We start from the raw sequence: 27202 nt of genomic DNA, 5'->3' as shown, positions 1-27202 counted from the left end.
GTCAATCCAAATAATGCAACGCATTTGAGAGGTAACTTGCCTCAATTTAACAAAGACAAAGACGAGTAGACGACTAGTAAGAATAGCAATGGGTTCAAAAAATTCCAACATTGTAAAGGATGAAAGATCAATGACTCCTAAAGAATGCTTCTTTTTTTTTTTCTTTTTTTTTTTTTTTTTACCTTCTCTTTTTGTTTTCTTTTCCATTACAGTAAATTACAACTCTATACTGAATAAACTTGGTACCCCAAAAAATGACAAAGCCAAGACAAGTGAAACCACTCTATGATCCCAATTCCCACATCTCATCAACAGCTCAACAACGGTCGCTCCTCCAACCCAATGATTCTCCTTTAAAATGGGAGAATGAAAATTAAATACAGAAAGGGTAAAAAAAAAAGAAAAAGAAAACACAGCTAATACACAGACAAATTTGGCAATTTGACATAGTGGCGTAATCAAAATGGCCCTTTTTTGTCACTCACTAATCTCCTATGATACAGGTATCAAATTCAACTCAAGCGGCCTCAGAGCTCCTTGAACAATCTCCTGAACAGTACGATTGCGGCGGCAAACATCTGCCATCTCTTTAATTGCAACAGTCAGACTATTAATATCAAATCCAGAAGCTGCATCAGACAATGCTTTCAGAAATCTTGACCTCTCAACTTCTGTGACAGCTGTCAAGGGAATTAGAGAAACGCTCTCCTTAGCCCACTCCACTGCTCGTGCCCGATAGGCATGCGTTAATGCCAGTACTGTGTCAGTTACCTGGCAAAAGGAGGCAACATAAATTTCCAGAACTAAAAAAGTGAAAATTGGATACGTTCATGTGAAAGTAAATGCTATAACAGATTCAGAGTAAAACTAGGAGCTACCGGTTCCAATCGAGAACTTGGTAAAGCTCCTGATAAAGAGGCAATCAAAATTCTGGTGATGCTGGCCCCTCGAGGGATAATCACACTGTCCCTGATAGGTAAGTATTGCTCTCCCTTGCTAGAGTTGGCAAGATCAAAGACATCGAATAAGAAGGTCAATATGGAATTGGAGGCCTCTCTGCAAGAGGAAGAAAAAGGTAAAACAACCATGAAATAGAAGTGAGTCACTGTCACTGATAACATTATTGGGGGAGGGAGATAGATAGATAGAGGCTATACCTATGCTGTACCGTGATCCCAATCAATGAGCAATCTACTAATGGTTGAAATACTTCAGATGGAATAAATAACTGTGGACAATAGCGAATGCACCTTGATGCCAACAAAAAACAATCATCTGCTATGTCTGGTCTGGCAGTAAATTCCTGCAGAAAAAGATTCAAATAGGATCAAGTTTTATTTTTTCTTCCATCGTTATTTCTTTTTTTCCCCCTTCTTTTGATAAGTAGGTCAATTATCAACAAATTTAAAGACAGATCTGAAGAACCAAATGCAATGAACTGCTTTATAAGCTATACCTGAATATTTGTGAGAAGACGCGTTGTGTGTATGAAGAGTGATTCAATCAAGATTTTTAAATAGTTTGCGCAAGAAGGGTCAGAACCAAATATCTGCAACACAATATGAACTCACAGCTCAAATATTAAGATACTTAAAAAAAAAAAAAAATACAAAATGAAAGTATCTTATTTTTATGAGGAATTCATACCTTTATGACTTCACTAGAGAGATAAAGAAAGCATGACTGATGATGCTGTTTATATAGGCCTTGAATCTCTTCCAGCATAGCTCCAATTGTGATTCCCATGAACATTCCAGAAGTTCTTACCTAAGAAAAACTTAGATCTTTATACAACCACTAATAGTATTGTTAAATTTCTACTCCCTCAGAACAAATATTATACTAACATAACAATCATTTCACATTAATCACATAATTCTAAAAAGCCACCCCAATAATTAATACATAGTTAAGAAGAAAGTGAGAACACACTTTAAAGAAAAAAATAGGAACAATTCAAAGGTGATACAAGGATTATTGGCACTTATAAGGCTAAGTCATCATTATAGAGAACCTAGATCAACATAGATTCCTTTACTTGAAAACTCAAACTTTATAACAGACGCATATCAAGCATGCAGTTGATTATTGAGCAGCACACAACAGGAACCAGAACTATAATTATAACATCAGTTATTGGGAACAAACATAACCAAAAGTCAAGTTGCCAGTGCATAATATGCATGAAGATTGAAAGCACACAACTGGGAAATAATAAAATACTAAAATAACATAACATAACACAAAAGACTGGTTCTCAGCACTATTATACTAGGAAAATCTGTATTTGACATCCTAAGTTTCACCAGTACAACCTAATGTTTTAACAATTAGATTTACAAATTTCATCAAGCTAACATAGAAAATGACATGGTTCAGAAACTCACAGCATATTTGCAAGCTCGGCAAAGAGACTCCATTGTTTGTATATCCCAAGCACGACTACACCAGAATCATTTAAAACATGGATCACATAAGAATGAGAAAATTCAGGTACATTAAAATATGAGCTCATCAAACCTAAGAAACGACATAAAATTACTTACAGGTCAAAGATTGCCTTAAAGATTGGCCACAGCCTATGAATTGCATCTGCTACTGCTTCAGGGTGATTTACATATCTGAAAAGGTTTCAGAAGCATGTTGAGGACATATAAATAGATTAAGAATATTAAAAGAAATTACAAAGGGATTTTGGTCAAACCTAAATATGTATGCAAATCGATCAATATGAACAGTTAATTCACGAGCAGGTTTCTTATTTAATATCTCTGGACCTTGACTAACTGCTTCCTGGATATTGACATTATAAAATTGGTTGAAATCATCCACAAAAGAAGTTTTAATGAATAATTACATTAAATAAAACCAACCTGTAAAGGAGTAATAACTGGCAAGCATAATGCCTCCAGAGCCCTCTTAGCATTGTCGGGAGGAAGTTCTGTAATGACCATGCTGCAATAATACTTAAAGGTTCAAAATAGATGCCCAATACAGACTCTAATTTCACCATGCAATCTTATTATTTCCAGTAAGAAACAAATTTACCTCAAGGCTTCAACTAGATGCAATGAGTCCTCAGCAGCCACTTTAAAACTACTTTCTCCACTAACTGCACTATGGTATATATGGAAGAGACCCTCTATGCATCCACAAAGCTTTTTCCGGCAATCTACAGTTAATATGAACCACTTTATTCCATAAAGAATATTATGAAACGAAATTTTAATTTGCAATGCAGCCACCAAAAGAGTGCAGCAAAGAAGACTTAACTGATTAGTATCTTAAGAACCAAAAATAAGTATTGAAGGTGTACATTTAAAAGAGAGTCAATACTACAAGAAACATAAATAAATCAATTATTAAATATCAAACAATCATACGAGAAATAAAATAAAATAAAATAAAATAAAAAAGAAGTCGATGGTCAGAACGCACCTCCTCCCACCGTAGGGGGATAAGAGGGAGCATACAAGTCATTGAGTTGAAGCTCAATTTCATTTTATCTTTGTTTGAGTGGATGACTGCTTTGGGTGGTATTCCTGTATCTTCTTTGTTGAATTTTCTAGATTTATGTAGTTTTATATAGCGCTTTGTTTCCCTTTGTACACTCTGTTTACCTGGCTAACTGTTTTTTTGCTGTTCCTCTTTTCATTTCCGATAAAGTTTTTTATTTACCGATCCAAAAATGAAAAAAGAGGGAGCTAAGTCCAATCCCTGACTTGGGTGTTACCTATACAAAGAGAGTAAATAATAAATAAGAGTATGTTTACAAGGATAGGAGAGGAGAGGAAAGACAAGGAATGGGGTGGGGGCTATCCTTCCCCTGATTGGATGTTTTGAGGGAGAGAGGATTTGAGGGGATTTCATAATATCATGAGTTGAAGCTTTTCTTCTTTCAGACTTTGTTTGAATGGACAAATACTTTGGGTGCCCTTACTTTTAATTCTCTGTCTGATTTGCTTGATTTTTGCAATTTCATTGTTATTTAGTTTATATTTTCTGTTGTCTGTATGGCACACTGCCTGTGTGCCTTGTTTTCATTGTATTTTCTTATTTTCGATGAAGTTCACTACTTATTAAAAAAAAGGATTCATACCATCCTCAAAAAATATCCTTTTTTCAATTCCTTCAAATTAAATAAATTTGGACAGAGAGGATACTGAAACTTAATAAATTTTTCTATGCTCTCCCTTTTTCCCTTAACAATTTATTGACATTTTAACAACACCTATTCCCTCTCCTTTCCCTTCTCCCCTTGTGCTTTCCTCCTTTTCCTTCAAACTCTCCCCTCCCTTCAAACTCTCAAACAGAATGTAAAACAGAAACAGACTAAGACCTTTGGGGAGATAACTAAGCATAAGGTTTTCTTTTCTTTCATTCCCATCACACTAAGCCCTTTAGATGACTTTACAATATGTCCCAAATATCTTAGACCAAAACAGAAGCATAAGTTATCAAATCAAATCAGGAGAATTTTCTTTACCAGCTTTCTAAAATCAAGGCAACAGCTAATCAATAACATATTTTCAGCCCATACACTGGGGATTCCAGAATTTGGAAGTCAGCTTGTTACAGTCCCACCAACAAATCTTAGTAGCTAAGATTCATCAGGCCTGAAATCCAGGTCTCACATCAGGTTTGGAATCAAGGGCTTGATTAAAAGCATCCAGAAAAATGAGTTTTGTCATCATTAGGTGAAAACCAAAGCACTCACTCACATATGTGAAATCACTGGACACCAAGATGTTAAAATCCTAGCAAGTGTGTTATAGATGATCCTAATGGCAAAAACACAGAAATCTAATCAAATACATACTTTACAAGACAAATTCCTTACCATCACAGATGTGTCTAAATGCCAAAGCTGCAGCAGCTGCAGAATCTTCAGATGTACCCATGCCACTCATGAGGATATCAATCAGTGAAGGCAATATAGCCGGTCCAATTGATGCAGAGTCAAGCCACTTTGAATATACTCCAATTGTTAAACACACTGTTTTCCATAAGCATGAGACAAACATCAATTATAAACAATGAAATTTAGAGAACACATGCTGTGATAAAATAGTAATTGCTATTTGATATGCAATTGCAAAGACATCCCCCTCAGCAGCCAGGTGAAGCAGGGTAGGTAGAGATGGCTCACCATCTCCATGCCATGGTAACCACCATGACCCTGGTCGGGGGAAAAGGTGGAAGGGAAAAGAGCAGCCTATTAAGCTATAACAGAAATATTACCCGTCTGAAGTAGTTGGGGTTGTTGAGGAAGTTTGGGAAGCAATCCCATAACCTGCAAATAGCAAACACACCCAAAAAAAAAAAAAAAAAAAACCCTTAAGAGTTCTATACTGATAGACATTGTCAAAAAAAAATATATATATATATATATATATATTACAAAACAATATAGAAGGAAGGCACTCTTCAATTAGAAAATTATTTTTTTACCGAATTCCACATGTACAATAGTTAAGCACAGGCCACATGAACAAAAAGAACTTTGGCAGGAAGATATTATTGTAGATTTATGTCCATATTCTCACCAGCAGGAAGTAATTAGTATGACATGGCAAATAGTTAAGAACCAAGAACATGAGGAAGTTGATTGACACTATACCTGAGGCATTACTTCAGCTTCAACAACTGCAACATAATTTGATATAGCCCGAATGCAAAATAGAGCAGCCTCCACTGGGCGCCATTCATTTTTTGCACCATTTCCACAGCGAGCTATGGCCTTAAATAATACAATAGATAGTGAATATACCATAGCAAAAAGTAGAAGGATCTTCAAACAACAAAAAGTATAAAATACAGGATATTGAAACTTTCTTAAAGTTTTGACCTACAGGCCAAAGATCCATAACCCACCATTTCTAGGAATAGAATTAATGAAAGTGTGCTAAAGAATACTTGAACTTTGAAAATGTGAGGTTTTAAAAAGCTATAAATAAAGCCTAAAAAGCAAAAAACTAGCTTATAAGCTAGTCCCAAACACTAAAAGAATTTTTTTACGCTCTTTCCCTCCTCTCAGAGTCCAAATGGTCACAAAATTTTGAAATACTTATTCTATTTCTCCATCTTTTTTAAAAACATGTCTTCTCAATAAGTTTGACACAACCCCTTTATTTTTTTGTTAGGTCACAACCCTTTTATATATGATAAAATCTATTATCAGAGAACAAATTAGTACTAGCAATTCAGGTTTTCAGCACCCAGAATAATTTATGATGACACCAAAAAGAAAAACAAACTTAGTAATAGTAAAAATCCAAATTGCAGAAAAAAAATTAAATAAAGAAAATAACAGAACAGTTCATCATTGCCAATTTTAGATACCTTAGAAGTTGATAAATTAAGACTTACTTTTAAAATCAGTTCCAAATTTTACAAAATTTAGATCTTCTGTTATAAAGATGGAAAATACTATTTGAGAATCCAAAATAATAATAATAATAACATGCACCTCAAGGAGCTTCTTGTAAAGGATTTTTAGCGTTGCATCACCACCTAAAACTGATGCTGCATCAGTCAGGACATCGGCAACAGCTAGCAACATTACAGATTCAGTTAGCATTATAGAAGAACAAGAAATGAAAATCAGTTGGTCAAAGACAGACATTAAAAAAAAAAAAAAACTCAACTAATCAATGGAAGGTTCAAGTTTAAAAATCTAAAAAATTATTTTAATGAAAGCATTTCTTTGATTAGGATTTCTTCAGGTTGCCAATGGATAGAATACTCCAGAACTCCAAGCAACAAAGAAAATGGAGATCCAGAGATCTATTTCATTAACCACAAATTATTAATTCCAATCAACTATGATCTTTTTGCACTTGATGAGATGTTTCACCATGACCTGAAATGAAGAACATTAATCCTTTGCCTATACCCTGCCTCTCTTCAACAATTGTGTATAGTACAAACTTAATCATTACTTCAGCAACCACAAAATTCTGGTTCATGTTTTTTGAAGATTACCCACACCCACCCACACCCACACACACACACCAAAAAAAAAAAAAAAAAAAAAAAACAGCTAGAAATAACTTTAAAAATTTTTGCATGCTACCATAAGTGTTACAACTTATGAAATTTCTTTAATCAATGTTGCATGTGCAGATGCAGTGGTGAGACTGTTGATCATCTGTTGTTGCATTGTGAAATAACTTATGTAATGTGGACTTTTATCTTGTCAGTTTTTGGAGTATAATGGGTATTGCCCAAGAGAGTAGTTGAACTACTTTCTGGATAGGGGAATTGGTTTGAGAATTATTCTACATTTGGGTGGAACTTAGCTCCTTTATTCCTTCTGCAAACTTTGTGAAAAGAAAGGAACTGGCATACTTTTGAGGGAGTAGATGCCTCAAGCCCTCGACTATTTAGCTAAGATCTTCTTTCACAAGAACTTTGTTTGAGTGGTATTGTGTTTTGGGTCATAGTGAGACGTTGCATTGTAGATTTCATTCTTTCTCTTATATTTAGATTTTAATTATCTCTTTAGGATACTTTGCATACTGTTGTGTAAGCAAGACAGTTCTTTCAATAAAATATTATTACTTTAAAAAAAAAATTCCTGAACAACATGAGTGTAATATATGAACTTGTATGAATTACTAATGGAGAATAAACAAAAACAAAAACAAAACACCAAAAAGCTGATAATTACCATATCTAGTCTGTTTAAACTCTCTGCGGTCCTCGTGTGAGAGATCAAGATAATCTTGAGGATATTCAACTCGGAAGCTAACCTGTGAAGAAAACCATAGCTCTCTCTAAAAATCTTATAGGCAATTAAAAGATACTCGTGAAAGTAGTCTTCAACTCAGTTTTAAGCTTAGTTGAGAGACATATTTGTCAATTCTTCTTCCATTTCACAACACTTGTGATAGAAAAAAAAATGTATCAAACTGTTATTCCATTGTTCATAAGGAATCATTTATTGGCAAATGCAAAAGTGAAGGGGGTGCAAATAGCAACAATTCAAGAAAAGCATGTGCTTCTCCAGACCAAAGATAAAAGACACACCTTACTCTGCTAAACAATAAGATCAGGAAACATTTTACGAAATTATTAAGATGACAATACTACCAATGTAAAGGAGACAAGTGAATGCCACTAAGCTACAAGATTCTTGGCAAAAATGAAGGATCAAACTTCAGATGAACGAATACCAAGAAAACAGTGATTTTATCACATTACACAACAAGAACATGAATATTTGAACTTCTAATCCAAAAGGCTCACCAGAGAAACAAGTGACTCATATGATGGAACAAAAGCACCCTGCCTCCGCTTTCTCTCAGCTTCAATGGATGCTTCATTACCAAATGGTAAACTAGTATCCCTGGCAGGTTGCAATTACTGAATTTATTATTTTGTTTTAAGCACAACTGAGTAGCATTGATGTCATTACCAACCAAGTAAATAAGAATCCCTGGCAGATTACAGAAGGATTCACCTTTTGGTCAAGATCACCTGAAGACTGTGCCAAAAATTAAATGTCATTGAAGCGATATAATTTTCTGGGTGAGAAGCAACTTCCAATAATGCATTTACTATTATCATTGATTCATCAGAACCTGAAGAAAAGAAATAATTAACCAGAAAAGAGATTCATCAAATAGAAGACAATTGATAAGATCAGGAGCACTTGGCAACACTACAAGGTACTTTGCTCCAACACGGGAAGAAGCATCCAAAAGTTTCTAAAAAGGGTTTCAATCATTTGTAGATATGCATACCAGTGGCAATCAGTTCAACGTATGAATCGCCCATGTCAGCAAATAATCGAGCTATAGCCTTGACATCCTCCTCATCCTAAAGGTACAAATAGAATAAAAAGTTAATAATTACCCTTAATGCAATAACTTTTTGAGATCTGAACATATATACTTTTTTTGAACTCTTTGATGGGAAAAAAAGGGTCTTCAACAATTTGTTTACCCTAAAAGGAAAGCATAAAAGAGAAAAAGAAATAGAACAAAAAAACCATTTAATTCTCTGTCATCATTTCATTTAGTAGAGCAATTTTAAAATACCTAATATTACGCAATAATCTCATTTCCCATATCATCCATGACAACCATGCTAAATTTCACTCAGATTTAGCAAAATCCCTTGGACCAAACACACCCAGTGTATATCTTTACCAATGTACATTGCCAAGGTCATGTTCCCAGTTTGGAGAACACTGTAGCAATAAATATATGAATAAGTCAAAACATATCAAATCTTCTGGTTTATAAGATATTCCCAAGTGTGTGTGTGAAGAGGTGACCTTTCAACCAAGAATTGTTACTCAGACAAAAGTAGCCATAAATTGTAAGATGATACGTTCTAAAAAAAAGACCACTAGTTTAACAGGAAGCTATTTATTTAATGCTATTACTTTTCTCAAATACATGTAATACCTTTGAAGAATCTTTAAGAAGTGCCTTTAGACTCATAACGTGAGGTACAAGTACTTGAATCAAGGGCATCTGTACAGCAACACCACCAGAGCTTCCTGCCGCTGTGTAGTGTATTAATTCAGAAATCACTGCAAAGAAGAGAGGGTATAATGAAAACAACAATCTCATTAGATATTATAGAAATAGACTATGCAAGTTTTAAACTCAAATCGGAAAAGGAACTTTTTTAATAAATTCCCCAAGAAATATTAGTACTTCCCAACTACGATACCATTTACGGATGCTTCTGAAAGAGGCTCGGAATTCAAGCTTGAAAGAGCTGTGAGCACCAATGGGTGAGAAGCAAGCACAGATCCAGGGATCCTGAAACCAAGACAAGATTCACTTTTCATGTTATTCACCCACTCCGCAAAATTCAAAAGCTGTGCATAAGAATGGCACATCAAGGACCCATTTGCAAGTTGAGGCATATTAAGTCAAGTAAGATACCTTCTTTTTTTTTTCTTTTTTTTTTTTTTAATAAGTAATAAGTTTTATTGATATCAAAAAAAGACACCCTAGTCAAGTAAGATACATGATACACAAACACAGGAGTACAACATATTTAAATGCATAACAAATGGATTCGTAGGATCCAACTCAACAAAGCCATTGTCACAACTATTTCAAGAAGGATAAAAGAAAATGTTATGTCTTATCATTCTGTTCTGAACTTCAACCCATTTCCTTCAGCTGTCTAATCAAGTATACCCTTAAGTATCACAATCTCTTTACATTTTGTCAAACAAAAAATTAAAGTCAAGGCCCCAATATCTCGAGTCTCCATACAATTTCCAATCAGTAAAAGCCTTGAAATCTTAAACCTCTATGATTCACTCTATCACATAATAAATAAAGCACAGTCCCCCGCATCTCATTTGTAATGTAGTGATTAAGCCCTCCTAGAAAGCCAATATTAGAAGACCCAAAGGATAAGAAAACTTTCCATTAAGTTCAAGGAGACTAGGCCCTACTTCAAAAAATAAAAAATCAACAACAATGGAGCAACAGTTTGAAGTTGTTCGAAGGGCAAGCCACTTCCATGACTCTAAGGGTGTGTTTGTTTGGAGGTGAAATAAGGTGGATGGAAAACTTTGGAGAGAAAATAGGAAGGGAAGCTTTTTTGGAGTGTGTTTGATTGGGTGGGGAGGAAGGAAAATAAATGGTGGGGCCCAAGTGTTTTCTCCCTAAGCCCACCAAAAAGTTCTCCCCAAAATGGAGAGAAAACTGGAGGAGGAGCTTCCAAAAATACCCCTCACACTGGAATTCACCTTCCAAGTCTCCAACGTGTTGGCTTTTTTTTTCCTTTGATTTTTTCTTTCCCTGTACTAACGTGCTGGCTTCCTTTTTTCTTTTTCTTTTTTCCTTTGAATTTTTCTTTCTCTGTTACTAACTTGCTGGCTTCCTTTTTCTTTTTCTTTTTTTCCTTTGATTTTTTCTTTCTCTATTACTAATGTGTTGGCTTCTTTTTTTTTGGTGCTCATATGTTTATTTTCTCATTAATTTTGGTTGGTTTTTGTTTTTGTTCCTTTTTTTTTTTTTTTAGAAAACAGTTTTGGGTTAATTTCTTATGCTATTTTTTTTTCTTTAATAAAGTGTCCATCTATACACAATTTTTTAAAAAGTATAATGTGTTAATTTTTGTTTTATTTAAAAGGGACGTGATGGTAAATTTATACAAACTTCATTTTCAACCAAATAAAAAAGTTTTCCATCTCTCCACTTTTCCACCCTCCCAACCAAACACAAATGAGGGAAACTAAAATCTTTTCCATTCTCCCACTTTTCCATCCTCCCAACCAAATAGACCCTAAAGAAACTTTCCTATCATCTATCACACAAATAGATGGACTCCCGCCTATTAAAAACTTCTTATTCTTTTTTTTTTTGAAAGTGCAATCAATTTAACAATTCTTTCCCAGGTGGAGGATCAGAATTTATCAAACTACCCCATGAACCCAGAAAATGCAAACCCTAACTCTTTACATAAACTCAATGCTAATTTCGCCACCCATGCACCACTTTTAATGAACAATGCCACAACAACATAATTTGTCCCAGAACCTCCTTTAGATTAGAGGGGAAAGAGCCACCAACTGATATTTACTACAGAATACATAACTTGCACGAAGTACTCCCCTCTCTGTATAGAAACAAATTCTGAATGAAAATTTTAATTACATGTATGTACAAGATTCAAAGAAGAGGAAATACATACCCATGCTTCAGTCGAAGCCAAGATGCAAATGCCTCGAGAACCTGACAAAGGCATTAGGTTGAAATGATCCAAAACCAGTTAGTAAACGATCCAAAGTGGGAACCTATCATGTCCTGAACATCAAAACAAACTAAAGAATTACAAAAATTCTAAAAAGAACAGCTGTTACCTGCTCCTTAAGTTCATTGATACTCAAGCAAGCTGTCAAGATACTTAAAGCAACCTCCATTTGAGAAGTGAGCTCTTTTTCAAATTGACGGCGTCTTTCGGGACGAGCTGCTATTTTGTAATTATATACTTCCTGATTGCAATAACAAAACAGGTAGAGAATGCATAGAGGAAGCAAAGTTACTACCTATGTATTATTAGCTTTTCAATAAAGACCACTAAAAGAAGCATTCCTGCGTTTCTTTTTTTTTAATGTCCGACTCGATACTATTACTTTATCTCAAACCATGGTAATATTATTATTTTATCAAATCATTAAATTATTTATTTCTTTTGTAATTGCTTCAATGTTATATTTGTGTTAGTATTTAGCAACAACAAAGTCTTAACCTCAAAACTTTGGGGTCGACTATAGATCCACAACAAACTAATCAAAGTTAGCCACATGTATTTTTTTCTTTCATTCTACCCAATCCAAAATCATACTCTCTATTACGACCTTAATTGACATATCATTTTTTTCCTAGATAAATAGGGAAAGGATTGGTGGAAGTGCAAACTCCAGTGCCCAAGCACCACAAAAGATGTTGGAACCACTAGGGTCTTACAACTCTACTAATGTTATTTTAAATCTTCCTCTTCCTTTTTTTGTTTCCTCAACCTTGAATCAACTCATTTTTCCTCATTGATGCATTAATCTCTCTTCTTTGCACATGAAAAAACTATCTCAAGTAACTCTTCCCCATATTTTCATCAATTGGGGCCACCCTTATCATTAAAAAAATTTCTTCTTTTGGAATCATATCTTTCCCTGTATTTCCACTTATCCATCTTAACATTATCATTTTAGCTACACTCATCTTATGAACATGTTGCTTCTAAATAGCCCAACATACAGTACCATAGAGCATAGCTAGTTTTGTAACAATCTTAGAAAATTTTCCCTTTAACTTAAGAGGCAACTTAAGAGGCATTTTATGATCACACAATACTCATGATACGCTTATATGATTCACATCTTCTTCAATCTCTCTATCCTTATAAATTATTTATCCCAAGCTATCAAAAGAACTCATCTTTAGCTCCATCATGCTACTGTCAGAACCTTCAAAGGATCTTATTAAGTTCCCCCCAACATAAGATAAACAGGTACAGCTCTCCAAATATCACCATTATCGTGATTAGCAAATCTCCCCTTCCAGCACTCCAGCAACTCGACTAGAGACACTGGCCACAGGCTCGCTCTATTTGGGCACGCAACGTCTGTGGGGGTTAGTATGGGCTGATGAGCTTGCAATGAACCTATTGTATCACAGGTCAAAAGAAGATAATTGAGGCCACACAACTCAAAAATTTGATCATGTGAGCATTGTTTACTCCAGAGTCTTCATGTTTTTTTTTTTTTTTGAAACATGGAATTCTGCAAGCAAAACCTCAACTACATAGGAGTGGTCTGCAAGACCCAATTGGTCCTCACAACAGGTCTCAATCCCAGCAAAGATCAAGCAGCACAATGGTTGCCAATGGAGTTTTGGCAGTGGTGTGGCATGTGTCTCATGGTGTTGAGGTAAGTTTGTGTGAATCTTGAGAGGTGACAAGGCCAGTTGGTGACTGGGTTTCACAAGAATTAAGTCTAATGGATTTGAGGATAACTGCTGCCCCAGGGGTGGGGAGCGCAAGCAAGTTTGGTTTTCGGCGATCTTCAGTTCAATGATAGGCTTGACAAATTTGGGGCCAACAGGTTTGCTTTAGCGAAACCTAGGTGTTTTGGGTAGTGGCAGTGAATGAGAATATGTTGGAGATTGGGTTTGAGAGAGGTGACTGGTTTTGTGGTTTTTTTTTTTTTTTTTTTTTTTGATGGTGGCGGGATGGGTTATTGCGAATGGTAGAAATCAGATTTTGGCCTTAACTTGGTTGTTGATTTTTTTGGTTGTGACCCCATGGCAATGCTTCGAACGGTCTGATACCAAAACCAATGCAGATAAAAACCAAAACAAATTCAAAAACAGAAATGGAAGCAGCACCTAGGCTTGGTTGGAGCCAATACCTAGCATGAGAAAACAAATCCAGTAGTAGGTACCTAAAGTTGGCTAAAGTTAGCACCAAACCATTGGAAAATGTCCAGGATAAATTTTATTTTATTAATCATAAACTTGTTTCATAGGAGAAAAATAGCATGAATAAATTTCTTATATAGAATACTAAAACCAAACCTTAATTCTAGTTGACTTGGGAAAGCCAATTATTGAGTTACAAAAATAACCTTGACTCTAGGAAATTAAATAAAATTCTTCACACCTCCGGCATCACTTTCCCTACAACCATGTTAAGCAAAGAGTGCTATAATTAATTTATTGTTTCAAAGTTTTCAGGATCTGCCTTACACTTAATCATTTGTTTTCAAGATATGCTAGCAGTTGTTTAAAATTTTGGAGTAAAAAAAATTACCTATAAACAACCCTACCCCCCCGAGTGCAAAAAAAAAATTCCAGTACACTCTCTAACCAAGCACATTCTACTTGGACTCAAGGGCATTACTTAGCTTTTCTGTGGACAACATTCTCATCATTTAATTCTTTTGTAGAAAACATTTCTGTCTTTCTTCTTCCTAAAAAATGCTGAATACATCACAGATATAAATTCCCAACACGCGTGATTTAATATATACCTCAGGCAAAACTGTAAGTAGCTCCAAGAATCCTGGTATGTATTCTGGATGAGAATTCATCTCATCTCTAAGCCAATTCACAATACCACCATCTCCCCAATCTTCTGCAGGAACATATACAGCCAAAGCAGCCACCGCAATGCTAATCTACAAAGCAAGCCATTTGAGCATAATAATATCCTCTTGGTTTCATAATATTACAAGATGGATATGCATGAGAAAGGAATTTCAAATAATACCTGAGTTCTAACTTTAGGAGGCCCTTTGTGAAATTTTTTCAGTAATGTCTGCATTTAAAACATCCATGCAGCCAAATTTCATGAATATGATAAGAAATTCCTTAAGTATTTTGTGTGCATGCATATGAATGCTTGTGTATACGGATAAAAAAATAACACTGCTTCTTCATTGACTAAATCTAAACAAAGCAGTAATAGGAGACAATAGCAGAAAAAACTACTACAACCCAATCAAATATCTGGCAAGAGAAAGGAGTGGTGAAATCCACAGCTTGACAATAATAAGATGTGCTACTGCTACCACAAGATCCAAAGTCATAACCTAGATAGCATTATTTACTTGCACTTCTTCCTTTGCTATTACACATGAGCTAATCAACTAGATTTCTATCACTTGCTTCCTTCCATAAAAATGCAACATCCAGATAATGATTGAACATTTTTCAAAGTGGTATGGACACCCAAAAATATATTTTTGATGCAAGGGATCAATAATCCCGTTTCTCATGCTAATACTAGTAAAAACATGAAATTCCAGTATATGTTTCACAGGCATGTAAAAATGGACTTAATTTGCCTCACAGTTGCCACAATCTCAAAGATTAATAAATAAGGACCGATCCAATTCATGTGCTTCATTAGAGAGATACTGTCTTCTGTTGAAAACAGAAGCATATAACTTACAAAAACAAATCATTAAGATCTGTAACATCCATTGATGAGATGTTCACCCATCTTAATTCTTTTACTTATTGAATTTATAAGAATCAAGGGAAGATAAGATTTTCTACCATTTTATACGCATAAAAAGTGTTTCGCACAATTGACTACTATTAAGAAGATGCAGCAAAAAAAAATTCTTTGTTTTTTTTTTTTTTGGGGGGGGGGGGGGGGGGTGTGTTGTTCTATTAACTAATCTAATGATTACACACACACACACACACACACACATCCAACTAATGAAACAATTCAATAGCATCTTTGTTTTGTTACATAGACAAAAGAACACGTATCATATATTTCAAAAGGGAAAAGTAATGTTCCTACTAGCACAACCAGCAATTCATGCTTTATTTATCCAGCAACATTAGTAGTAGTAAATATGATATCAAAATCCAAGCTTCTTCCATGGTCAAAGGTATAAAAAAAGATACTCACTCACATTTAAGGAATCCCGCAATGGACGAAAAGCTTCAGAAGGTAGTTCTTCAAAATCTCGTTGTACCTAAATCAAATGCAAAGTGCATGAAAACTCAAAAAGAGCCAACATCACATGCTAAACAAGTTTTTTCATTGTTTAGAGTTTCACATATCTATAGAATCAAGCAAAAAATATTCACAAGTGGTAAGCTTACCTTGCTTCTAAGGGTCTGAGAACAAAAGATTAAGGTTTCTAGATTGCTTGTGGCGTCGTGAAGCAAATTATCAGCAACCTAAATAGGAAAACAAAATGTTATTCCATCTAAAACAGAACACTGACACATATGGCTTGATGGGCAGAAAAGCCAGATAACAAGAAAATAACTATATCACATAACAAATTCTAATTAGAGTGAAATGACATATAAATATAATAGCATCTAATATACTTAATAAATAAATAAATAAACCATGTAATAGCATCCAATACAAATGGAACCATCACACAGGAACACCAAAGCTTTTTGAAAGATTCCATTTCCTATGTACGGGGCTGTGTTCTTTCAATAAAATTTTAAGTTACTTAACAAAAAAAAAAAAAAAAAAAGATTCCTTCTTCTTTTTCTTTTTTTTTTGGGGGGGGGGAAGGGGGGCGGGGATAACAACTGCTAGAATTGACCATTTAACTTCAGTCTATAAATTAAAAAACATGCCTTAAATATAATCCAGGAGGAGGCAGTTCTATTAGAAAACAGGAAGCTTGCTACACAGAGAGAGAGAGAGAGAGAAGGTTAACTGCTACAAATAAATCAAGTCCAAAGCAATTTTCATACTAAATAATGATTTCAGAGGGTAGTGTTTGAAATATGATGAGTTGAGCAGAAGAATGAGATTCATCTTTCAACTGACTTTGAGAATATTTGCTTAAAAGAACTCATAATTGATAGGCTGTCATCATAAGTTGTAAACCTTTAACTGACTAGAATTAACGTAGTGCCCGAAATCAGGCCAAGCCTAACCTAAGCCCAAGATACCAGGCTTTGATAGTGAGCATGAGCCTTCAATCTCAAGCCAAAGTCAAAGCAGGCAACACTGTGGCTCATTTGCAGCCCTATACCAACACATATCAGTTAAAATTTAAAACTAAACAAGTATGGAAGAAACAAATTTCTTTGATAATTAACTATTTGGAATTCAAATTCTTCTTCCTAAAACAATTCTATAGCAACAATACATTCTCTAGTTGATGCACAAAATTAAAATTACAGTACTAAATTACATAAATTTTCATCAGTCAGAAATATACAATATGAGATTTCAAACACTTCCAGTATATTATTTTTCCCTATTTCTTTCTCAGAAACCAAACATAATATAATTAATTCCGGTATACAACATGAACTTCATGACATTCCCAACATAAATTCTAAAATTCAAACTTGCCAGTTTCTTTTCATTTCTACACATTTTCTCAGTAACCAGACAAAGCATATGTTCATTTCCTTTGCCAGGCATATAACCAAAATCGACATACACACATAAAAAATACAAAATACAAAATAAAAAACAGTGAAGCACTACTCAAATTTCAAAAACAAACCCTAAATGAAAATTCAACTCCTTCACATTTAAAAATAAAACACATGTAAAATTTGAACGTGTGCTTGTGAACTTCTCAGAATCCAATTCTCATCAAAACCAAATATAATACAATTAATTCCAGTATACAACATGAACTTCATACCATTCCCAACATATATTCTACAATTCAAATTTGCCAGTTTCTTTTCATTTCTCCACATTTTCTCAGTAACCAAAAAAACCATACCTTATTTCCTTCCTAGACATATAACCAAAATTAACATACACACATAAACAACACAGAATTCAAAAAAAAAAAAAAAAAAAAAAAAGTGAACCGCACATAATTTGAACATGTGCTTGTGAGCTTCTCAGATCCAATTCTCATCGAAACCAAACGTAATACAATTAATTCCAGCATACAACATGAACTTCATACCATTCCCAACATATATTCTACAATTCAAACTTGTCAGTTTCTTTCAACTTCTCCACATTTTCTCAGTAACCAAACAAAGCACACGTCCATTTCCTTTCTAGAAACAATACAAATACAAATTTCAAAATAAAAAATAAAATAAAATAAAAGGAAAGTGAACCACTACTCAAGATTTCAAAAAACGAACCCTAAAAAAAATTCAAATTCAAATTCAAATCCCTCACATTCAAATTCTTCACACATGCGCTTACGAACTTCTCGAAATCCAATTCTCAATCCACAAAACAGTAAAAACATCAACCAAATTCATCTCGCAACAAAAAAATCAATCAAAAACACACAAATTCTTCGCACGAATCGAATCCAAAACCCTTCGAATCTAAGAAGCAAAGCAAAAAAAATCGAGAGCAGTACCTGCCACGCATCGAGTGTGCGCTGAAAATCTTGCAGCCACCGATCGGCTTGCATACGCAAAGTATCGCCTGGGTGATGGTACAGTGCATTTAGGGCTTGTTTCACTGTGTTCTGGAGCTCCATTTTTTGAACTCACAAAATCAACCAAAACCAAACCAGTAGCTATTCGATATAATAATATACCAGTAACAATATATATATATATATATTTCTCTGTTTGTTTTTTTTTCTTTGTTTTGTTCGTGTTTGATTTTTGTTTTTTTTTAATTGGGCTTGGGTTTTTGGATAAAGGGGTTTTTGGCGCCCGGGGGGTGAGAGGAATGACGATGATGATTGGATTCACGATCAAAAAAAGTTTGAAGGGAAATGGAGGTGATTTAGTTTTAGCCGTCGGATCTGTGCGTGTTTTTTGACTCGAGCTGGGAGTATGGACACGTGCCATGTGATTAGATTGGGGTTGGGTTCTTTGGGTCCCACTCAACAGCTTGTCAATGTTGAAATTCCTCGTTGGACTGAAAACATTTGAACTAGATAATTGTGTGTAAACATAGTTATACTTAAAAAAAAAAAAAGATATTAAAATACACAAAAGAGCATTGTTTGTACTTGACATGTTCGCAGATTGACAATGTAGCAACATTTAAATTTTTTTGTCATTTTGTTTTGAAGTAATGACAATGCCAAAAAAATTAAATATTACTCCTAATTTCTCTTCCATGTAGTAGTGTGGTAAGAAAACTATAGCCCTAATCCACGTCTCATTGAAAAACAGAACAAAACAAAATTTGAATTATTAGAAATCGAATCATTCATGAACCATCAAACTGCTTAGCTCACATGGTACTGCTTGACTCTCCCTTATAAGAGAGCTTAGGTTTGATCCCCAATAACTTGTCCCCTTAAAATATTATTATAGAAAAAAAAAAGATTAAAAAAAAAACATTCATGATCTAGTTAAGGGAAAATGCATTGGTTCGTAATAATTGTGAACTAAACATAGAGAAACTATTTTCCTTCTCATTTGCAAAAAAATAAAAATAAAATATAACATATAATTAGATACAAATATGAAAATTTTGACTATATTTTTAGCGTGGTATCATGTAGATTTAGATGTTTATTTTGAAATATTTTACTAAAAAGAAAATGTGTGGATCATTTGAACTTTGTCCTTTTTATTTATTTGCTAAAGCTATATTTGTGCCATCAAATCTTTACTCCTTGATTGTTAAAAGACGTTTGGTTTGCTGTGATGTGTTTTTGATGTGATACACATTACAATAATGTGACATTAAAATTTTGTTTATTTTATTTTTTCTAACACTACCATAATCTAAAATTACAAAATATTACCTAAATCTCGTCACCTTCCTAAATAATGTAATATTACATTCTTGTATTGAGATTACATTAATTTAAGATTTTAATGATATAATATTACGGTGTAATGTAACATTATGACAAACCAAACACCCCCTTAATAACTCTACTTAAGAAAGAAAAGGAGAAGGAGAAGAAGATCATCGAAATAAAAGTCACATCAATGAAATCCAAATAGAATTGGATATGCAATGGATGGAACAAGTTTTAGTATTTAACATGGTGTACACTATACAGATCTAGTACTTTAATTCTACATATTTTGTATCTCATTCAACATTTTTAATTTATAGAGCATTCAAATATTTGAATTTTTTATTACAATAAAAGTTATAATATTAATGTATGAATTTTATTCCATTCATTGTTTCGGGTTTTTTTAATATGGTGTCAAATGCCAATAACCCTTATCATTGGATAGCACAATTTTGTGAGTGATTGATGTGTTTGATGTGCACCAAGGATTTTGTGTCAAGTGAGACTCTCCTTTTCCAACAAAATGAAGATTTGAAGACTAGTTATTTGGATGAAGATTTGAAGACTAGTGATTATTGGGAAGTTGTTGAAACTTACACACGGTCAAGTTGTTGCTTTGAGAACATTCAAATTGATACTTGAAGTCATAGACCTGAGTTTTCGTGTGAAGAGATCCATTGTGGAAGAGTTCAACGGAGTTAAAGTTACATCCCTGGGATCACGGCAGTAAATTGACTAAATTCTACTGGAGGTATGTAGCAAATTAGTATTGAATAATTCTAATTGTAAAATGTCAATGTCATTGATGGATTATTTTGTTGGGGATGACTATTATCATTTGTTAATTCTACGAATAAAATGAATGGTGCTCTGCATAGAAAAATATGAAAGTCACTTAACATTTGTGGAAAATGTATGTTCCACCTTATTAACGTTGTATGAGCATTTCCAAATGTTATTATTCCAATCATGTATTTTATTCCTTATTTCAATTTATTAAGAAATAGAGAAAGTTCAAGAGATAAATTTTTGTGAATTGATTGCCTTTAATTGCAAATTGCTTTTCAAAGTAGTTCTTCACCTTTCGTTTTTTATTTCATATTGTATTAGAGGTCAGATGTAATTATAGTCATGTTGGGTATACATGTGTGAGAGCAAAGTTCTACATTGAACAAAAATAACAAGAGGTAGTGATTAATATAACATAATTAGTAGGGGTGTCCAAACTCGATCGGAGCTTGAAAAACTGACCAACCCACCCGACGTCAACCCGATTTTAGCCCAAACCAAAGATCCAATCGGTTGGTGACGGATTTTCGATTCCAAGAATTGATGCCGACAGATCGAGTGGCAAGTTTGCTTCTCCAAAACCTGAGCAACACGAACCCGATCGGAGCTATATAAAAAATCCGGCCAAATCAAGCCAGATTCGGCAAGATCTTGACTAGATAGTGAACGTTTGGATAGCAATGAATCTCACGTCTGCGTTTTATGTTGCGTTTTCTCTTTTTTTTTTTGTTAGCTGCAGCAGAGGACAACGGCTACTGTTCATGAACAGTAGCCGCACTTTTCCTACTTTTTCGTCACTTTTATCAGTCTTGTGGGTCCCGTGAACAGTATACGGGACCCACAAATATCACTTTTCAGCAATTTTTTCATTAAAAATGGGTCCTAAAGTACTATTCACACATTTAAAAATTATTTTGCTACAGTGTTTTCAGTTTTCAGTTTCAACAAAATAAGTTCAATCCAAACAAACCCCTAGTAAGATCTTGACCAAATCTAGTGGGATTTAGCTAGATCCAGCTAAATCCCAGCAATTTTTAGAGAAAAAATGTAGATTCTAGCAACATTTTTGCAGATTTCAGTGATGTTTTTGCATATTCTGGCGACGTTTTTGTAGATCTCGACAAGCGATCGAACCAACCGACGCTCACCCTCACCCAAAACTGACTCGATCGATTGATTCTGGTGGTCGAGTTCCTCTGCCCTCCACTTGACGGTGGCGGGTTGAGTCTGGGTTGGGTCCAAAACTAACTCGACCCGACCCATGAACAGGCCTAATAATTGGGCTCAAACTCATGGACTTAAATCTTTTAAGCCAAGTGGTCCATATATGTTATATTAACTACTCAATTAGAGTCTCCTCAATATATTTTCTTTCCAACAAGTCAAAGAATGGTGAAAGTTGTTTTCCAAGCATTTTTGTACTATGTCTTCTGTTTAAGATATCTCATTTTTGTAGCAATATGAGAGATCTAATATCTCATCTATTTGGTTCTCCTTGCATGTTTTGTAGAGTATCTTGCAACTAAATGTGTAGGGACTATAAATTTTGCAAATGAAATGTAATAATATAGAATTATTGTTAGCTTAAAAAGCTAGTGCATATATAAAACTAGCCTCACAACACGCGCTTCGCACGTGTGATGAGCAATAAAATGATATAGAACAATCAAAGAGAAAGAAGCAACTAAAAATCATATAGAACAATCAAAATCATATGAGCAATAAAATGATTTTTTTTTTTAAAAAGCACTAAAAGAATTACCTTGTAGGAAAAGACTACTCCTTCCTCTGAGAGAATAAAGAAAGAGATTAAAAAAAAAAAATTTAAATTGAGGAAGAGAGGCATTTATTTATGTTTGATTTTAAAAACTGAATTGGTTTAGAAGGAATAAGGAGAGATGGAAGTGCCTAATTTTAAGGGATATGGATAAGTATCTAAAATTTAGGAGTTTAAATTAGTATTTTTATATATCTAACCTTATTATTTAAACTTTTTAAACATATGAATTTGAGAGTATTTTGGTAAGCAAAATAAGAAACCCAAACATGGAATAATGTTCTAATTAATTAGTAGCGTAGATACAACAACATTTATCACACATTCAATCCAGTGCATAATTTTTAGATTAAATTATTATCTAAATGGTACAAATTGCAATTAATCCTTCAATGATAATCATTATTAGAAGCCGCAATACAATACAAGTCATCTTTACCTTCACAGCTTCGTCACTCAAATTTAAAATCATACATTCATATGTCTTGCATGTTGATTTAAACCAAACTAAATAACTTCAAACAAGATCACTTGGCAGAAATTGGCTTAAGACCAGTCATGATGAAATAGCCATTCATCTTACATATATATAGCTAACTTCCAAAATAAAAATACCATAAAATCATTTGAGCAGATGGTGCAGCTTTTGAACAAAGTTATCAATGTAGGAGTTTTCAAGACCTTTGCTGGACAAGAACTCTCTCCATTTAGCATGGTTGGCTCTCACCTCTTTTCCCACTTCACTATCATCATCCATTACAGCTTTCACTGCCTTGCACACACCTTCCCTAGTAAATAGCCCATCTTCCTCACCTTTCTCAACTTCAACTCCCACTTTTAGATCTTCACTCATCAGCCTTGCATTGATAATTTGATCCCCAGCGTGTGGTAGCAGCACCAATTGGCACTCAGACACCATGGCCTCTGATAAAGAACCAGACCCACAATGTGTCACAAAGCACCCTACAGAAGGATGCCTCAGTATTAATTGCTGCTGAACCCAATCCCCATGAACAACCCCTCTTCCTTTTACTCTCTCTTCAAACCCTTCTGGCAATGCAGAGTCAATTGTTTCAGCCTGCATTGGTTTTTTAAGCGCAGCCAAAAAAGGCAAGCCTGTTAGCTCAAAACCCAAAACCAGTTCTTGAAACTGATCCTTCTTTAAAATGCATTCGGTTCCAAATGCACAGAATATCACAGTTTTGGCCTTGAAGCTATCCAACCATTTTGCCCATTTCTCTTCTAATGCTATAGTTGGTGGCTTAGGCACTGTTGGCCCTGCAAGAATAACAGGTTTTTTGAATTGTTCTGCAACATAGTCACAGTAAGGCCCTTCCATCTCTGTGCAACTTTTGAAACTAATCGCATCAGATTCATTGAAAGATATCAATTGGCGTTCCATGAATGTTATGCCTCGGCCATATTGTTTCACCCCTCCAAAGGTTAAATGTCGATTTTCAAAAGGAGTTAACTTGATCGATGAAGGTGGGAAACTTGGTGGAGGTTCCTTATAACCAGCAGCTGTAAGGGGTTCTTCATTTTGTCTTTCTGGACTTAGCAAAAACCCTACAGTTGCCGGGCTAATGATGCAATGAAGTACCGACTTAATGCCTAGCCGGCGTGCCAGTGCTGGTAACCAGTGAGTGAAATCATAGAATACAAAATGGGGTTTGAGGTCACGAAGAGAAGCTTCAATGAAGGGTGCAGTAAGGTCCATAGCAGTCATGAGGAGGGGATGCATTGGGAGAGGAACATCAGCGGTTGTTTCAGCACCAGGAGGGAGGCCATCTACATGTGGAACACTGATTGGGATGAAAGAAATGAGGTCTTTGTGAAGATTGAGAGGTTCTAGTTTAGCTTGAGCTTTGGTTGGCAGGAAAAAAGAGATTTTGTGGCCTCTCTCAGCAAGATTGTTGGAGATTTGGAGGAATGGAATTAGATGGCCCATGGCAAACCATGGGTACATAACTACGTGAAAGGTTTTGTCACTCATATTTGCTGCAAAACAAAAATACACGAGCATGAGTCAACTATATAGAATTCTATCCCTTGATTCCTTTCTTAAAATATGCAACAACCAAATAACAAATGAGCGGATTTTTAGAGCGGTATTGTGATATTGTCACCCAAAAGATATTTTTTGATGCGTGGACCAAGAAGAAGTAATAAAGTATCCTCTATTGTTATGGTATGAGAGCCTCCTATATAGTGTTGTGACATTTAAAATTCTAAATGACGTGTAGGAGGCAAAAATTTATTCACCCAATTATAAAATCACACGACACAAAATTTAATAACAAATTTCAAATCTATGTGTCATTAAATTAAATATAATTTTTTTTTGAGAAGGAAAATTAAATAAATTAAGTGTTGACATGTATCATCCAAGATGACATTACATTGGTAAATTAAAATTTACCATGAGTCATTTGGGCCCCATGATAATTAAATTTTTTTAATCAAAATTGTGGATAATTATCTTTATTAAAATGAATAAAAATAGAGATAAATATTAACAAGTCTTAGTGGACTCTTTGATTTTGGGCCAATCAAAATATACTATATAACCTCAAAGAGATCAATTTAAAGTGGAACTCGTCTTAAGAAACCACTATAAATAGACGACACCCCTTTCATTCTACATCAATTTTTTCTATACATTGAAATTAAATTTGGATAAATTCTACCTCAAGAGCACTTGAAAGACATTAAAAAAAAATTCATTTGAATCTTTCTTCTAAAACTTGAAGTTCATTAGAATCAAGTTCAAAAACCTCCAGAAAAATCAAGTTCAAAAACCTCTAGAAACTTCAAAAAACCCTCTATAAATCAAGCCTCTAAAACCCTAAAAAACTTCCTCCCAAAAGCCTTCAAATACAAAGAATCTTTCTAAAACTCGAAAAACATTCAAAGAACTTGAAGAACAACAAATCTCTCTCAAGTTAAAAGCCAGAGATTCATTATGAAGATTGTTCAATCCATCTTCCAAACAATGTAGAGAAGATTTCATGTTCGAATCAAGACTTTGTCTACATAAATTGTGGAATGAAGAATTTTTTAAGTAGACTAAGGTTGCGTTTGGATTGGGATGAAAAGTCTGCGTCTGCGTTTACGTTTTTTCTTTTTTTCACGCGTTTTTGAGCGTTTTGAGGGGTGCGGCTACTGTTCATGCATTGTTCAATGAACAGTAGCCGCAAACTTTGACTTTTCAAATATTTTTGGACCAATCACAACACATCGTGTACTGTTCACGGACCCACAAATTTCACTTTTCAGCAACTTTTTCATTAAAAATGGGTCCCACGATACTATTCACACATTTAAAAATTATTTCGCTGCAGTGTTTTTCAGTTTTCAGTTTCAGTTTTCAACTGTATCCAAACGGACCCTAAGTCATGGGATCATTCTTTTGCAAAAGAATAAAAAATAGAGAAATGTACTCATTTATCCATATTTGTGAAACATTTTCGATTGTTTGATTTTCAAACTTGAGATTTTGTGTCCGTTAGGGAACAATTTATTTAGTTTTTTGCTGAAATGTGTTCAAATTTACTTGTACTTTTGAATTAAGGTTTTAAAAAATTGTATATAAAAACTAAAAATTAAAAACGGAGCTTGTGGGGCCCGACAACAGATGGGCCAGATCCACCTATTCACAGGAATACTTAAGGCCCAGGCCGAAGAGGATAGTAGTCCCAGCCCAATAAACACAAAGCACCAATGGGCCATAGAAACCGCCGAGGAAGGTACAGCCCTCGGCTAGCCCAGAGCTACACTAAGGAAAGGGGTAAAAGCGGCATAGGGATAATCTTGTAAGAAATATAAAATATCTAGGACAGGCTGCCCAAACTACCTGCCCTAGACGGAGCTTTGCCTCTCACAGAGTCGTGTCTCTTTAGCCTACTCAACCACTCCCAACAACTCAGGTCTTAAACTGATGGGACAAGTGTCAGGCTAGGAAAGTTCGACCCTACACGTGGACGAAGGAAATTGAATGCATGCTAATATAAAAGGAAAATTTGCAACCTAAAGAGGGGGATCCTCCCGGAAAGAAAAGGACCAAAAAGGGGTGAACACCTCTAGATCATGCATGAACAACTTAACAAAACCACAGCCGAGTAAACATGACTTAGCCTTTCGATCCCACTTTCTACAAATGATATTGTACGGGTCCATTTACGTGCGAACCCAACCCTACTGTGGTCCAACGCAAATCGTGTCCTTACAATTGGCGCCGTCTGTGGGGAGGCTTGCATGTTAGCTCGAGCGGTGGCGAAGTTGAGCTTCTGTCGAACAAGGGGCTATGAAGGTGCCTATATCACCGGCGACATATTGCTGATATTCCAACATAAGCTCTTACTAGGGGCTACGTTCCACGTTGTCAACGACATGGACAAGCCTAGGGGCTTCAAACACCAGGCCAGCTCCCCCCACCTTATTCGAGGAGCTAAACCTTCAGAAAACAAGCAAATAAAAAGAAGCATACAAGTTTTGGACAGAACCAAGGCCTTGCATGGTCCTCGGACTCAAGCCTCTGGGGAAACCAACTACTTAAAAGGAATCATACAAGTTTTGGACAGAACCAAGGCCTTGCATGGTCATCGGACTCAAGCCTCTGGGGAAACCAACTACTTAAAAAGAATCATACAAGTTTTGGACAGAACCAAGGCCTTGCATGGTCCTCGGACCCAAGCCTCTGGGGAAACCAACTACTTAAAAAGAATCATACAAGTTTTGGACAGAACCAAGGCCTTGCATGGTCCTCGGACCCAAGCCTCTGGGGAAACCAACTACTTAAAAAGGAGAATACAAGTTTTGGACAGAACCAAGGCCTTGCATGGTCCTCGGACCCAAGCCTCTGGGGAAACCAACTACTTAAAAAGGAGAATACAAGTTTTGGACAGAACCAAGGCCTTGCATGGTCCTCGGACCCAAGCCTCTGGGGAAACCAACTACTT

At 35.0% G+C, this 27202-nt stretch overlaps 2 protein-coding genes across 3 annotated transcripts; both read right to left on the bottom strand.

Annotated features, from left to right (window-relative positions):
* Positions 1 to 52: 52 nt before the first annotated feature.
* LOC126701814 (transportin MOS14) lies at positions 53 to 18508 on the bottom strand. Of its 2 annotated transcripts, XM_050400191.1 has the most exons (27): positions 18323 to 18508; positions 16104 to 16181; positions 15911 to 15973; positions 14749 to 14796; positions 14510 to 14656; positions 11843 to 11974; positions 11674 to 11714; positions 9688 to 9779; positions 9417 to 9544; positions 8748 to 8823; positions 8465 to 8585; positions 8251 to 8350; positions 7673 to 7754; positions 6470 to 6552; positions 5621 to 5740; positions 5242 to 5293; positions 4841 to 4996; positions 3049 to 3172; positions 2874 to 2955; positions 2705 to 2793; positions 2547 to 2621; positions 2388 to 2442; positions 1648 to 1767; positions 1457 to 1549; positions 1158 to 1303; positions 879 to 1056; positions 53 to 771 (listed from the first exon to the last, which is right to left on the bottom strand). In XM_050400191.1, exons 1-27 carry the CDS (start codon positions 18443 to 18445, stop codon positions 493 to 495), a joined length of 2883 nt encoding a protein of 960 aa, XP_050256148.1. In that variant the 5' UTR covers positions 18446 to 18508; the 3' UTR covers positions 53 to 492. The 2 variants fall into 2 exon arrangements, with proteins under 2 accessions (XP_050256148.1, XP_050256149.1); XM_050400192.1 differs by lacking the exon at positions 18323 to 18508 and having other exon boundaries at positions 15907 to 15973.
* A 4358-nt stretch (positions 18509 to 22866) lies between these two features.
* Positions 22867 to 24237, bottom strand: LOC126701818 (cyanidin 3-O-galactoside 2''-O-xylosyltransferase FGGT1-like). Its single transcript, XM_050400199.1, has one exon. The coding sequence runs from the start codon at positions 24235 to 24237 to the stop codon at positions 22867 to 22869; it is 1371 nt and encodes a 456-aa protein (XP_050256156.1).
* Between the last annotated feature and the right edge of the window lie 2965 nt (positions 24238 to 27202).

This window comes from Quercus robur, chromosome 10 (assembly GCF_932294415.1).
Source record: "Quercus robur chromosome 10, dhQueRobu3.1, whole genome shotgun sequence".
NCBI lineage: Eukaryota > Viridiplantae > Streptophyta > Magnoliopsida > Fagales > Fagaceae > Quercus > Quercus robur.
The sequence above is the reverse complement of the archived record's forward strand: the minus strand, read 5'-3'. Positions and strand labels throughout refer to the sequence as shown.

Coding starts and splice junctions, on each gene's coding strand:
- LOC126701818 (XM_050400199.1), bottom strand. CDS start 24,237: ATGAGTGACAAAACCTTTCACGTAGTTATGTACCCATGGTTTGCCATG.
- LOC126701814 (XM_050400191.1), bottom strand. CDS start 18,445: ATGGAGCTCCAGAACACAGTGAAACAAGCCCTAAATGCACTGTACCAT. Junction 16,182..18,322: donor GCACACTCGATGCGTGGCAG/GTACTGCTCTCG, acceptor TTTCCTATTTAG/GTTGCTGATAATTTGCTTCA. Junction 1,304..1,456: donor GTCTTCTCACAAATATTCAG/GTATAGCTTATA, acceptor CTTTTTCTGCAG/GAATTTACTGCCAGACCAGA.